General features: G+C 50.7%; 1 protein-coding gene across 2 annotated transcripts; it reads left to right on the top strand.

Annotated features, from left to right (window-relative positions):
• The first annotated feature begins 167 nt into the window (after positions 1 to 167).
• wdr3 (WD repeat domain 3) lies at positions 168 to 8,294 on the top strand. Of its 2 annotated transcripts, none has more exons than XM_052082000.1 (27): positions 168 to 313; positions 1,093 to 1,295; positions 1,487 to 1,696; positions 1,900 to 2,018; positions 2,118 to 2,196; positions 2,366 to 2,461; positions 2,551 to 2,646; positions 2,720 to 2,821; positions 3,445 to 3,545; positions 3,666 to 3,758; positions 3,830 to 4,060; positions 4,197 to 4,290; positions 4,370 to 4,471; positions 4,984 to 5,066; positions 5,187 to 5,325; positions 5,412 to 5,468; positions 5,545 to 5,645; positions 5,714 to 5,825; positions 5,913 to 6,047; positions 6,125 to 6,175; positions 6,464 to 6,529; positions 6,603 to 6,695; positions 6,813 to 6,863; positions 7,248 to 7,291; positions 7,582 to 7,710; positions 7,921 to 8,014; positions 8,092 to 8,293. In XM_052082000.1, exons 2-27 carry the CDS (start codon positions 1,122 to 1,124, stop codon positions 8,245 to 8,247), a joined length of 2,808 nt encoding a protein of 935 aa, XP_051937960.1. In that variant the 5' UTR covers positions 168 to 313; positions 1,093 to 1,121; the 3' UTR covers positions 8,248 to 8,293. The 2 variants fall into 2 exon arrangements, with proteins under 2 accessions (XP_051937960.1, XP_051937961.1); XM_052082001.1 differs by having other exon boundaries at positions 312 to 451; positions 8,092 to 8,294.
• Positions 8,295 to 14,886: the final 6,592 nt, after the last annotated feature.

Here is a 14,886-nt window from a genome sequence, read left to right as displayed (position 1 = left end):
TTTTTGTTTTTAATGACGTTTCGCTCCGGCAGTAAATCGGCGTGTTTGTCTTGGTTCCCAGTCAAAAGCAATCGAGTGAACGCGATGACTTATCAAACGCACAGTTTAAAACTCAATTCACATTGTGCGTTGCTCAGAAAACACAATATCGGGAAATTAATATGACTGAAAATGACATTTATTTACAGGGGGAAAACGTTGCTCAGCGTCAGTTGCGACGAGACCGATGTAACTCTGTGATTGATTGGTCCAGTCTGAAGCGATTCCCCGACGACGAAACCAGAGGAAACGAGCTTGCTACTGCGTCTCAGGGGTAAGACATCAGAATTAACTGAAATCTTGAGGACATTCATTAAAACGACGGCGCCTAGGTTGCTGCGCTACATTGACAGACAAATGCACAACGTGGTTGTGACTTTGTGAATCTATCGAGAGTCAGAATTGCCAACACGTGGGTGCAAGCGTGTCGTTGTGTGGTGGTTTGTTGCACAGTAGTACCCGGGCGGACGGGGTTAAGAAGGGAAAGGAGCGCTTCTTTGGCTCGATGCTCTGTTTCCGCCCCTTCGGGAGGTGGTGTACAGTTAAACACTCGGTCTGTGGGCTAAAGGTAGACTAGCATATACCAAGGAATTCAAAAATTCATTTTGTGGAATTAATTGTTTGCGAGAGTCACGTTTAAAAGTCGTCTATTAATATATCTAGACGGAGCGCACCGAATTTTTGATGAAAAGGTGGTTAGTTCCCACAGAAATGCAGTACGTAGCTGTTAAAACGCAATTTGATTCCAAAGGGCAACATTTGGCCACAAAAAAATGTTTTTCAAGTTAAATTATCTAACATATGCGTCAACTATTGCCTTGCTGTTGACAAATATTTCCTCTTTGCTAGCAAACACAGTTTGATTTCTATATACTGCATTCTTGTCATCACAAAGATCAAATCATTGCTCTGGTCAGGAAAAAAAAAACAACGTTAAGCATTGAAACTCAACGCTGGCTCATTTTTCAGGACCAATACAGTAGGCTGGCTATATTGGTCCAGAAAAATGCAACAACTGGTGACAAAAAGTGTCTTTGTGTTTTGTCTTCGCAGGGATCGGTGCCACCTAAAGGACGCACGTCATGGGCTTGACCAAGCAGTACCTGCGCTACGTGGCCGGCGCCGTGTTTGGCGTGATCGGCAGCCAGAAAGCTAACATCTGCTACGTCATGCAACGCGGCGGCGAGCGCGGGCGCTATGTTGCCGTGGCGGCGTGCGAGCACGTCTTCATCTGGGACACTCGCAAGGCGGAGAAGGTGAGCAGATGAAGGGGGGGAAAAAAACATGCTTTTCATGACTTCCACAGTCAGGGGTTTTCCCTTAATCAAATTGTGGCAGAGGTCGTTCCGCTACAAACATATTTCTGTATTAAGTATTTTACCACATTTTATTGTTCTATGACATTTTCCTAAATGATCTGATATTTCCTTCTCCACTCCCGGTGCAGGTGTTGATCCTCGCTGGGCAGAAACACGAGGTGACCTTCCTTCGTCCGTCGCCAGACGGCGTCCACCTGGCCGTGGGCTACGAGGACGGCGCCGTGCGGCTCTTCAGTCTGCTCAACGGCGAGAGCGACGTTTGCTTCAATGGACACAAGTCGGCCGTCACCGCCATGTGCTACGACGCGCTGGGCGCCAGACTCGTCACCGGATCCAAGGTCAGTCCGCCGACACATTTTGTCGGGTTATAGTCATTCTTCTTACTCCCTTAACAATTCCTGTGTGTGGCCTCCCCTGGGTCAATGTATATATTTATTCATTCGTTTTATTGATTGATTTGGATCATGACTGCCACGTAAACAAAGTCAAGGTTAATATATGGATGGGAATAAGCAGCTGTTGAATCCATTTTGGCTCGCAGGACACGGACGTGATCGTGTGGGACGTCATCAACGAGTGCGGCCTATACCGACTGCGGGGACACAAAGACGAGGTCACGCAAGCGCTCTTCCTCAAAGACAAAAACCTTCTGGTGACCAGGTACCGCAGAACAGCTGAACTTTATCAGAAGCACTTCTACGCGCATATGAATGTGTTGGCGAGAGTGCGCGTCGGTCAACCAAACGTGTTTGCGGGCAGCTCCAAGGACAGTTTTGTCAAGTGGTGGGACTTGGACACGCAGCATTGCTTCAAGACCTTGGTGGGCCACCGCAGCGAGGTGAGAGTCCTCGCCGTGTCGGCCTCACTTGATTTTCACGGTTGTCGAACAGCGCGTCCGACCAAAGTAGCAAATGGCCGCCGCTTGCGCTTATCAACTGGCTGCTTCTTCAAAACGCCCGAGGCACGCAGCCGTCAGCTTTCCGCTTGACCTTTTGCGCCACGATCAGGTGTGGGCCATGACCTTTCTTAACGAGGAGCGACGGCTGCTGACGGGCTCGGCCGACAGCGAGCTTCGGGCTTGGGACATCAGCTACCCGCTGGAGGTGAGCCGGGACGCTCGGCGACAAGTCAACCCCCCCCCCGCCCCCCCGCCGCGGCTCGCTGACGCCGCCGTGTGTGTCGTGTCGTCCAGGAGCCGGCCGAGGGACGGCCCCCGGTCAAGAAGGCCAAGAGTCCGCCGGAGGACGGCCGCGGGGATGAGCGAGATGACGACGAGAATCCGCAAGACGTAAGGAGCGCGTTGGGCTCGCGTCTCGACGACCGACTCGCTGACCGACCCGACGTTTCTCGCCATCTTTCAGCACATCTTGACTTGCGAGAAGGCGGGCTCCGTCCTCCGCGAGGCCAGAGACAGAGTTGTGTCTCTGACCGCTGACAGCAAGGCCAGAGTCTTCGCCTGTCACGTGAGTGCAAAATTGCCACCGAGGCACATCTCGTCTTCAAATAATACGAAGAATAATGAGACTGCACAAAACGATTTTTTTTTGCCTTGAAAACATCATGTTTCTTCAGGAAAAATCTGAAATCGGCCTCCGAGGCCTTCTCGTACCGCCGAGGCGGCAAAACAGCAAATTGGGACACAAAAGGTGTTATTTGTATAACACCCCCATCAGACCATGTCGTCCCAAAACCGGCAACCGTGCACTAGAAATTTGGAAAAGAGAAACGACATCCAGCCATGAAGTGTTGCTCTCAAATAAATAATGAAAGAAAATTTGACACCCCCCCCCAAAAAAAAAATCGCCACAAAAAGGATATTTTGCTCCCCCCAAATGTGTTTCTCCCCAAAACAAATGCCCCAGCAATATCGTTCCACTGAAATTCAATTGGGCAAACAGGACGCTCATAGTCAGAAGCCTGCTCAAAGCTGCCCTTTTCCACATGCTCAAGTCCCCCCCCCCCCCCCCCCCTGCCCCGCCCGGGGTAAAAGTGGTGTTCTGAAAAGTCCCAAAAGAGAAACTCCATCCTTGAGTTGCAGCTTGGTACGCTGCGGCTGAGAAATGTATTTTGGGCGGTGACCGTTCAGGGAAACGACGCCGTCCTGGAGGTGTTTGTCGTGCGGTCGGAGGAGGAAGTGCGCAAGAAGATGGCCAAGAAGCTCAAGAAAGCCAAGAAGAAGGCCGCCAGGTAAGTTGCCAACTAAGAGTTGTCCATGTCGACAAACGCTCGGCCGGTTCGGGGGCTCCGACAGTGATCCGAGTGGCCATCGATTCTTTAATTTTTTTTTTTTTTATCGGGGGCAAGCAGGGAGGACGGCGCGGGCGAGGAGCCGCCACCGGAGAGGACGCTGCGGGACGAGATCGTCCGCCTGAGCAACATCAAGGCCTCCTCCAAGATCAGGTGACGTCCCAGGGCCCCGCCCCCCCCCCCTCCCTCGGGTCAGGCGACCTGACTCGGATTCATCCGCGCAGGTGGGCCGACTGCCTGTCGTGCGCCGGCGGCGAGCTGAAGGTGGCGCTGCTGCTGCAGAACAACACGGTGGAGACGTACAGCCTGAAGCCGCGGGACAAGGCGGCGGCGGCGAGCAAGACGGCGCGCCTGACGCTGGGCGGCCATCGCAGCGACGTGCGCACGCTGGCCTTCAGCTCCGACAACCTGGCCGTGCTGTCGGCGTCGGGGGACACCGTCAAAGTCTGGAACAGGTTGGCGCCGCCTTCCGTGCCCATTCCACGCGTGGATGGATGGATGGATATCATTATGATTATTATTATGATGATGATTTTCCCGGTCGAGCGCTCAGGGTCAAAGGGCACCGTTGTTTTTGCTGGGGCCTTTCAGGTCGACGCTGCAGGTGGTGCGCACCATGGCGTGCGAGTACGCCCTCTGCTCCCTCTTTGTGCCCGGCGACAGGCAGATCATCCTGGGGAGCAAGGTGAAGGGAGGCTTTTGGGACCGGTGGGGGGGTCGGGGGGGACTCGCCCACTCACCTTTTGCTCTGGCTTTGGCCTCAGAATGGCAAGCTGCAGATCTTCGAGTTGGCGTCGGGAAGCCTCCTGGAGACGCTGGACGCCCACCACGGGGCCCTGTGGTCCCTCTGCCTGGCGCCCGACCAGGTTGCCCGTCCTCCCTTTCTCGCCCTCCGTCTTCCTCCCCTTTTTGCTTTGCTTTCTATTTTTCTTTTTCCCATGCTTTCCTTCCTTTGTTTTCACTCATCTTTCCTCGTCTTCCTTCTCTTAAGCCATTTTCTAGGTTGTTGTTTTTGTTGCTTTTTCTGTTTTTTGCTTACCCTTTGTACCTTTTCCACATTTGCCCTCAGTCTTTAAACCTTTTTTTTTATTTGACATTTTTCCCAAATGTTCTTGTTTCTCTTTTCACTCAAGATTTTTCTTTCCCCCTTTTGTTGTACTTTTTCTTTTCCCTGTTTTTCTTTCTTTACCCCCCTTTGTTGTTTTCCATTTTTCCTTCTTTTTTGTCTCTTCCATTCTCAGTTTGTCAGTGAACGACACAAAAGTCACTGATGGTGAAAATGAAAATGATTTCTCAACACGTCAGTACAGCTGCTACTACGGCATTGGTAGTTTGCCACATCGTGTGTGTGTGTGTGTGTGTGTGTGTGTGTGTGTAGCGGGGCATCGTGAGCGGAGGCGCGGACAAGACGGTGAAGCTGTGGGACTTTGAGTTGGTGAAGGATGAGGCCAGTGGACACAAGTAAGTTCAAATGCGCTGATGATTCCAAAGACCATTTGGGACAAGATGCGGGAGTGCGCCATCTAGTGGCCCGGCGTGCGCATTACATTACATTACATTACAGTCGGTTTGACATTGCAGGAGGCTGACGTTGAAGCATCGGCGCACGTTACAGCTGGACGACGACGTCCTGTGCGTAAAGTTCTCCCCCGATCACCGCCTGCTAGCCGTGTCCCTGCTGGACTGCACCGTCAAAGTCTTCTACGTGGACACGCTCAAGGTAAAGGAGACGAGGACTCCCTGCCGTTAGCCCCGGCGTGCAAAGTGACTTTTCATTTCTCTTGTCCGGTGGTCGTCCTTCTGCAGTTCTTCTTGTCGCTGTACGGCCACAAGCTGCCCGTCCTTTGTCTGGACATCACGCACGTGAGTAGCCGCCGTGGGGGGTGCAGACTTAAAAACCAAGCGCTGGAATTGTAAAAATGCTCCCCTCACCCCCCAGGACAGCAAGCTGATCGCCACGGGCTCGGCGGATCGCAACGTGAAGATCTGGGGCCTGGACTTCGGCGACTGCCATCGCTCCATGTTTGCGCACGACGACAGGTGGGTAGCGCGCCGGGCGGGTGGCGCTGCGACGCCGCGGCCTCACGCCGCTTCCCGTGCGCCCGCAGCGTCATGTTCCTGCAGTTCGTCCCCAAGACGCATTTGTTCTTCACGGCGGGAAAGGACAAGAAGATCAAGCAGTGGGACGCAGACAAGTTTGAACACATCCAGACCTTGGAGGTCAGTCTCTTCTACAAACGTGTTTTCTTTGTTTGCCTTTCCGTGGTGTAAAAATCACGCCCCCCCCCCCCCCCCCCCGCCCCCAAGGGCCACCATCGCGAGGTGTGGTGTCTGAGCATCAGCCCGAACGGCGACCATCTGGTGTCGGCGTCGCACGACAAGTCTCTGCGCCTGTGGGAGAGGACCAGGGAGCCCATCATCCTGGAGGAGGAACGCGAGATGGTGAGCAGCAAGATGGAAGAAGCCCCAGCGGCTGTCAACGTTCTTGCCGACGACGCGACTTTTTTGTCATGTGACAGGAGCGGGAGGCGGAGTTTGAGGACAGCTTGGCCAAAGGTGACGCGCCGGTGGTGAGTTGCCATCTGGCTATTCCGACTCGTACTCCTCCACTCGTTATTGCGGACTCCGATGAGCAAAGCCACTGTTAGCACGTTAGCTTCTCGGCGGGATTCAGCGCAGCTGCGCCTTTCCGGCCGGGCCGTCCCGCAGGTGCCGTCGGCGTGCCGGTTGTTAGAATTCGCCCCATTCTCCATTTGAGCCGCATGGCGCCAAATCTTGACTTCTCTTCAAGCTAGCCGTTAGCATTCAGTCTCTCTCGTAGCCTGAAGTCGATCGTGCGTTTCCTCCTCATACCGCAGGTGCCCGGAGAGACCCCGAGCGAAGCGGCGCCGGCCGGCAAGAAGACGGTGGAGACGGTCAAAGCGGTGAGTTGACGTTACGGCGAGCGTTCTTCATCGCGCCGGCGCCAAATGTGATCGCGCGTGTGTTGGCCACCAGGCCGAACGCATCATGGAGGCTCTGGAGCTCCTCCGCGGCGAGAACAGGAAGATGGAAGAACATAAATATGCCTGCCAGCGAGCCGGGAAGGAGGTGAGAGAGTTTTCCAGAGGTCGGCTGGACGCGCCTCCTCCCGGGAGATCCGTTCGCGGGTGAGCGTTAGCTTGGCGAAGGCGGAATGTTGTCGATGCCGTTTCATTTGATTTGCAGCTGGCGCTCCCCGAAGCAAATCCCATCCTAGTGGCCTTTGGAAACATTGCGGTAAGTATTTTTATCCTCGAAGCGGAAATGATGGAAATGGAACCGTTGTTTTTTTTTACCGACAGAGTCAAATCCTCGCCTTGCGTTAGCTTTGCGGCCAATATTGACGTCACATTCCTCAAGTAGTGAATGAAAAGAATTTCTTGCCCAACCCCCCCCCCATTTCTTGATTATTATTATTATTTTTTTCCTCCTGTTATCTTTTTTCTTGATTGCTTTTCAAACTTTTGTTTCTCAGTTTTTGCTCATCATTTGCTCTTTGACCTTATTACTTGGTATTTTGGTCCCCTTTTTATGGATTCATTTTTGAGTCTGGGCCAGATTCCTGATTTGACGACAGCCACGGGTTGACATTGCGCGCTTTTGTGTGTGTTGCACTTCCAGCCGTCCCGCTACGTTCTCGACGTCATCAAGAAAGTCCGATCCAGGTGAGAAGCCGCTCTCCAAAACGCAACAAACAAAAAAACGGAGCTCTCCATGTCGCAACAGCGAGAGAGACATGAAAGCGCAACAGCAGAGTAGGCTAATTGCTAATTGCTCACTTTGAACATTACTGACACTGCACTTAAAGATAGGAACATTAAAAGTGTCGGGAGTGATTCTGTGAAATGTATTGTAAGATAAATTTGTCCAGACCTACAAACAGACCTTGAAGTCAGTTTTTTTAATTTTTATTGCATGCTTGCTGATACCACACTGTGTTCTGCACGCACGTCAGCGAGCTGGAGGTGTCTCTGCTGGTGTTACCCTTCCCGTACGTTCCGGAGCTGTTGGAGCTCTTCAACGACTTCATCCGGCAGGGTCTGGAGGTGGAGCTGGTTTGCCGCTGCCTCTTCTTCTTGCTCAAGTCAGTCCAACCGCTGCGGCTCATTTCGTTGCACTCATCAAGCCACTGTGAAATGTGACCTCTTTTCGATGAAGCTACAATATGGGCTGACTCGCAGTCATTCAAAAAGCAGGCTTGTGGGGGGGGGGGGGGGGGGGGCTTTCACCAACAAAGCGAGGGCCCCGCTTCAGCGTATTTGAACGGCCTCTTGTTCAACCGTTCTCCCCTCAGGATTCATTTCGGTCGGATCTCCGGCAGCATGAAGCTTCTCCCTATCGTGGACGACCTGCGCGCCAACACCATCTCCAAAGTGCAGGACGTGCGCGTAAGGCCACCCACGACCGGTCGCACCCCGCCCCCTCCGCGTCCTCATCCGCATACTTTTCTGCTCCCCGGGTCTAGGACCTGATGGGCTTCAACAGCGCCGCCTTGCAGTTCCTCCAGCGCCAGTTGGAGAGCAAGGAGGAAGTGATGTTCTTCGCCGACGCCACGGGACGCCTGGCTGACAAGAAGAAGCGGCGGCGGAAACGCGAGAGGGTCATCCTCACCGTCGCCTGACGCAAATCGCAAATTTTTTATTCTACCCATATAACAATAAAATATGTACCACCGGTTTTTTTTCCCTTTGTTCCCACTTAAGACGAGTCCATCCGGACAAACAAATAAATGGTCTAATTAGCCGAAAAAAACCGACCATGTATAGTAAGGCGTTTTTAGACGAAAAAAACGACCTGCAACCCTCCAGATTGCCTGTCAAATACGACTTCAGTGCAGAGCAGCTCACAGTCACTGGTGGTGTAGAGGTATGCACGCTGGCTTTCCGCCCAAGCAACCCTGGTTCAAACCCCGCTCAGTGATTTGTGAATATACAACACCAGTTACTTTTTTCCTGCAAACCCTCCTGAGTGCATGTCAAATACGCCTGTTGTGGAGAGCAAGTCACAGTCACTGGTAGTGTAGCGGTATAAACGCTGGCTTTCCGGCCACGCATCGCAGGTTCAAAGCCAGTCCAGTGACAGCAAATATATTGTCTAATTAGCTCAAAAAAACGACCATGTATAGTAAGGCGTTTTTAGCTGGAAAAAAAACGACCATGTATACTAAGGCGTTTTTAGACGAAAAAAACGACCACAAAAAAACGACCATGTATAGTAAGCTGTTTTTTGCTGAAAAAAACCCAACCATGTATAGTAAGGCGTTTTTAGACGACAAAAACGACCATGTATAGTAAGGCGTTTTTAGACGAAAAAAAACGGCGTACTATACTGTACTATATATTTATATATAATACTATATATTTTGGTCGTTTTTTTCGTCTAAAAACGCCTTAGTATACATGGTTGTTTTTTTTTTCAGCTAAAAACGCCTTACTATACATGGACGTTTTTTTCGTCTAAAAACGGCTTACTATACATGGTTGGGTTTTTTTTCGGATTAAAACGGCTTACTATACATGGTCATTTTTTTTTCTTCCAAAAACGGCTTACTATACATGGTTGTTTTTTGGGGGCTAAAAACGCCTTACTATACATGGTCGTTTTTTTCCGTCTAAAAACGCCTTACTATACATGGTCGTTTTTTTTCGGCTAAAAACGCCTTACTATACATGGTCGTTTTTTTCGTCAAAAAACGGCTTACTATACATGGTCGTTTTTGTCGTCTAAAAACGCCTTACTATACATGGTTGTTTTTTTCCAGCTAAAAACGCCTTACTATACATGGTCGTTTTTTTCGGCTAAAAACGCCTTACTATACATGGTCGTTTTTTTCATCTAAAAACGCCTTACTATACATGGTCGTTTTTTTCCGTCTAAAAACGCCTTACTATACATGGTCGTTTTTTTCGTCAAAAAACGGCTTACTATACATGGTCGTTTTTGTCATCTAAAAACGCCTTACTATTCATGGTCGTTTTGTTGGGCTAAAAACGCCTTACTATACATGGTCGTTTTTTTCCGTCTAAAAACGCCTTACTATACATGGTCGTTTTTTTGGGCTAAAAACGCCTTACTATACATGGTCGTTTTTTTTCACATAAAAACGCCTTACTATACATGGTCGGTTTTTTTCGGCTCAAAACGCCTTACTATACATGGTCGTTTTTTTTCGTCCAAAAACGCCTTACTATACATGGTCGCTTTTTTTCGGCTAAAAACGCCTTACTATACATGGTCGTTTTTTTCGTCCAAAAACGCCTTACTATACATGGTCGTTTTTTTTCACATAAAAACGCCTTACTATACATGGTCGGTTTTTTCGTCAAAAAACGGCTTACTATAATGGTCTTTTTTTTCAGCTAAAAACGCCTTACTATACATGGTCGTTTTTTTCGTCAAAAAACGGCTTACTATACATGGTCGTTTTGTTGGGCTAAAAACGCCTTACTATACATGGTTGTTTTTGTCGTCTAAAAACGCCTTACTATACATGGTTGGGGTTTTTTCGGATTAAAACGGCTTACTATACATGGTCCTTTTTTCGGCTAAAAACGCCTTACTGTACTGAGCTTCTGTCTACCCCCGTGTGATCAAAGTTATGGAGAGTAGATTGTGCATTGCAGCAACATCTGTCCCGTCAGAGAGGGGGGTGTTCTCAAAGACTGGACAAATTGAAGTGTTCCAAGTTGAAGTATTTAGTTTTGTGGCTTGTTTATTGTTTGGAGCCTTTTTAATGTTCAATAAAATAAGTAAAAAGCCATGTCTTTGCTTGATAATTGTTGCCATTTGCAGTCAGTAAAGTTTAATGTTTAGTTCACCAAGTCATTTGTCAAAATGTAAGCTAAATTTGTCCTACGGAGCACCGAAAAGAGCGGAAAATCCCATCACTAGTCCACGCCTGACCAGCAGATGTCAGTCTTGGCTTTCACTCCATCTGTCCAGTTTGGCCTCTTTGAAATTTCTCCCGGTGCTCTCGGCATTTTGAAAAATCACCTTTGGCCCACTCCTCGTCCAACCTTAAGCTGCATAGATCGAGGAGATGGCATAAAAACTCCAAGGGCGTTCTTCCACGCCCTTGGAGCATTTATGCAAATGTGCTTCTATCATTTGGACGCATGTTGATGTCACCACTCAAACCGAGTGAGCGGGCGGGCGAGCGGGTCGAGCGGCTGGCGTGGTGAGTCCCGCAAAGCGCATCTGGCAGTTACCAGGTAGTGGTCAAGCCCAAGTCTTAGCTGCAACTCCCCAACTGGAAGCCCCACGTCCCAACAGCAGCGGGAAACTAACCGCGATGGTAACTCTTTGGCGGCGAGCGCAAAAAGCCTCGGCCCCGAAGCCACCTTTCAAAGCCGGTCCGGTGATGGCTACCGTGACCCACGACCCTCACGCCACTTTGCAAGGCTGAACTGACCTCCCCCAAGTGGTCCTAACTAACCTAAGTCGCGCGCCGGACACTAACTACCAACACCCGAGCCTCCGCCCTCTGCCCTCCACCCCCCATCCTCCTCCCCGAGAGACTTGTTGGAGCGAAAACCGCATTTTATGGACTCCAAGGGCCAGTCTGAATTTGAAAGCTTCCCGTGTCAAAAGGCAAAACAACCACAACTGCTGCAGGCCGCAGCGGATTGGACAAAAGCACATCCAAATTTGCATCCGCTCCTATTTGAGCATAATCAATGCCAAACTCCCCCCCCCCCCCCCCCCCCCCGGTCAAATGAAGTGATGGCTTGTTAAAAAAGTGGTCAGTGCGCGACACGTGTTGGGGTCCTGGTGGGGGGTTCGGCCGTCACACCTCCCCTCATGTGAACGGAAGAGGGAAACATGTTTTAATAAGCACACTTGACCCAGATCAGGCTGGAGGAAACCACCCCCCCCCCCCCCCCCCGCCCCTCTCCTGGCTTGTAATGAGCTCAACGCGCACACACACGGGTCCCAATGTCCAAAATTCAACTCAAAGTCTGACATTTTGCTTTGAAGCGGCACGGTTAGTAGAATTCCATCGCTCAAATTGACTTTGTAAAAAAGGAGAGCGGGAAAAAAAACTGTCAGCCAGGTAAAGAAAAAAAAAAGAAACCTCAAAGCGTGAAGTGGACAAGATGAAGGTCGTAGCGCAACGGCTAGGAAGTCAACAATTTTCAGCCCCGCATCCCACAATTGCGGCTGTCAGAAAATTCTCATCGTCGGGGTTCGTTCAAAGACGCAAACCTTTGCGAAACGTTCGCCATCTTGTCTTGTACATTCGCCGGACGGTTTCAGTGTTTCTTCTTGTTGCAGGGACCCCTTCAAAATAAAAGTACAGGCAAGCGCAGCGTTCGCAGACCCCTTTTTTCTTTGATTTGGTTTGATTCGATTTTTGGGGAGACAAATCCGCTGGAAAATCTGGTGAGCTCCGCTAACTTGGCGACCGGCCACCACCGCACACTAGGCCGCACATAGCCGATGCAATTTGGCGATTTTGAAAGCGCCGCACTTCACATGACAAGTCGTAAACAGACATTCAATCCGCGCCTCGGAGCCGGGGCTGTTTATTCTGCGCTTTTATAGTCGCGCGCCGTAGCCTCCTGTGTTTATTCTCGCCCAAACAATAATGCCACTATGTGCTCCCGGCCCACAATGCCGCTCATTTGTGCCCATTAAAGACGCAAAAATAAACAGCAAATGGAGCGTTCTGGCCCGCGCTTGCTCCAAAAACACTTTTTACGAGGGCGGCGGCAGCGGCGGCGGCGGCGACGGGCTAACTAGCCTGCAAACCTGAAAAGAGGCTGCCAAATTGACAGCAAGTTGCCGGCTCAAACGTTGCGCCACGGTGCATATCTTCAACACGCGTGCGAATGAGCAAAAATAAAAAGTCATTTCACAGAAGCGCAAGGCCGAGAGACCTCCGCCAAGGCCCAACGTGAAGACCAGAGCCTAGTAGAGTCCACCAATTGAGCTGAACCCAAACCTTGAAGTCAAATGACAACGCAAAATGACACTGGAGACGATGCGTGTCTGGATTTAACGGCGGCATTGGATCCAGTGGATCGCGGTATTCTCTTGGCTCCTTTGCAGAACCTGCTGGGCATTGGCGCTGGTTCCTGAGTCACGATCAGCCCCACTGTCACGCGGTGTTCCACAGGGCTCCATTTTGGGGCCTCCGCCGTTCCCGCTGGTGATCTAAAGGGAAGACGCGGGCTTAGCTAGCAAGATAAGCACGCGTTGCAACCGCTGCAACCGACCAATGTCAACAAAGATGCTCAAATTCTTGTGAAGGCGCACTGACTCGAGCCGGACTCCAAGGTGAAAAATCCCCACATCGGGAAAAAGTTGCATGCTAATAAGCACAAATACACACGAGTGAGTCATGCGTGTTTTCAGCACGCTTGTCAAATGTGTTTTTGTGACAACTCGTTTGAAACACTCACCCCAAAAGCCAAACCCAAGTCTTCAGCACTAAAAACACGGATATCATTTTAGCGTGGCTATTTTGGAACGCTAACAGGAACCCCAATCACTCAAAGGCTAACCCTTCTTTGAAAACACAACACTCAGCCCATGCGTCCATCCGTGCGTTTTCGGATCCGCTTATCCTCGCAAGGGTCGCTCAGCCCTAAACCCCGAGTTCCCACTCCATGCAAGAGCCCCAATCCACTAACCCCGCCCCCTCGCGAAAGCCCAACTGTAATTCGAAGCGGCACAACCCGAAGGCCTGAAGCTCAACAACCCTCGCCAATATTCGGCTCCACGTCGAGTTTGAATGCGCGAGAGTGGCTGCCGTAAAAGTCTTGATTTACGAGGGCGACTGTGCGCCACGATCCCCTCGACAGACTTGCAATTTCCTGTGCGAGAAAACACTCACTCAATCCATGCAGAGCGGAAAACACTTCAAGGAAAAAAATCGGCAACAAAAAACAGAAGACACGCAAAAATCATTGTCACAACCGCAGGAAAAAAATGTCAGACGGCTGTCACTCGCTCCAAAAAAGAAAAAAGAATTATACGCACACACACACACACTCATCATTTCCCGTCAAAATGAATAAGCGGCGTCGGCGCAGCTTTGTGTCAAGCGCGCCGGGGCGCACCTCATCAATAATCCACACACACTTGCAAACACCTGGTCAAGCCCCGAACAAGCTGAGTATTTTCCAGCACGCGCGCGACGCTGACACAGACGCCACCGACGCCTTGAGTGCGGATCCATTTTTGACAAAGCGGGCTGACTTCAATGCATCCGACCTCAACCCTCACCCCTCACCCCCTGAAAAAAAGCACCCGCACTTTCCATCCGGAGGTGACATCACGCTGCGCGGCGAGCGAGGACGAGGCGGAGTTTGATGACGCGTCTCAAATCAGGCGTGTTTTCGGCTTCTTTTCCACACATTCAATGACAAAATGTTTGAAAAGAAAAGACTTCAGGCCCCCCTGCCCCCCCTTATCCTAAAAAGAAGTCACCGTAGAAGCACACGTGGGGGATCCCTCCCGACAGCGACGATATATTTTGGGGGACTTTGTGAGAAGATAAAATCAATAAATAGCTGAGAGGTGAACATTGAAGCACACATGAGCGCGCGCACACAAACAAGAAGACCACCCAGAAGGACACGGCCTGTCAATCATGTCAGTCCCAGAATGAGTCTTTTTTTTTGGGGGGGGGGGCCTTAGTTTTGCTGTTCATTTGAAGGTTTGATCGAGTGACTTGCCATGGACGAGAGCCGCGTGCGTCTCTCGGCATCGCTTTAGCTTCCTCGCGCACTTTTAGCTGAGCTAATTGAATTAGGGAGCCGCTTTCAAGCGGCCCCCCTCATAAACACATGCGAGCGGCGCACACGTGCACAAACACCACCTGTGTGTGTGTGTGTGTGTGTCTCCGGGGCAAAGTTGTCTGTCAGCACGCAGGCTTGAGCTCGGGCCTCATTATAAGCCTTCTGGCCATGCACACACACACACACACACACACAGAAAACTTTGAACATCAGCTCAGCCCAAACATGACCCGCTGACCCGCTGTAGTCTGGGTCCAGACGGCGTGTAAAACGCGTGTCATTAAAAGACCAAAACAAGACAACATCAAACAAGCGCACGCACGCACACGTTCGTTGCATTGCCAAGGCGAGTGGGTGTATTGATCTGGTGCGAAAAGGATTTGAAAACAACGGGCAAAGTGTAAGCGCCGACTGCTTCGCATTAGCCTCGAATGGAGTTCAAAGCCTCCCGTTGTCCTCACCTCTGTCGGCTCTCGAGCGCACTAACTCAATTGGCCTATTTTGGGGCATCTTTG

The sequence above is a fragment of the Hippocampus zosterae genome, chromosome 12, assembly GCF_025434085.1.
Source record: "Hippocampus zosterae strain Florida chromosome 12, ASM2543408v3, whole genome shotgun sequence".
NCBI lineage: Eukaryota > Metazoa > Chordata > Actinopteri > Syngnathiformes > Syngnathidae > Hippocampus > Hippocampus zosterae.
The sequence above is the reverse complement of the archived record's forward strand: the minus strand, read 5'-3'. Positions and strand labels throughout refer to the sequence as shown.

Coding starts and splice junctions, on each gene's coding strand:
- wdr3 (XM_052082001.1), top strand. CDS start 1,122: ATGGGCTTGACCAAGCAGTACCTGCGCTACGTGGCCGGCGCCGTGTTT. Junction 6,176..6,463: donor CCAAAGGTGACGCGCCGGTG/GTGAGTTGCCAT, acceptor CTCATACCGCAG/GTGCCCGGAGAGACCCCGAG. Junction 6,530..6,602: donor CGGTGGAGACGGTCAAAGCG/GTGAGTTGACGT, acceptor GTTGGCCACCAG/GCCGAACGCATCATGGAGGC.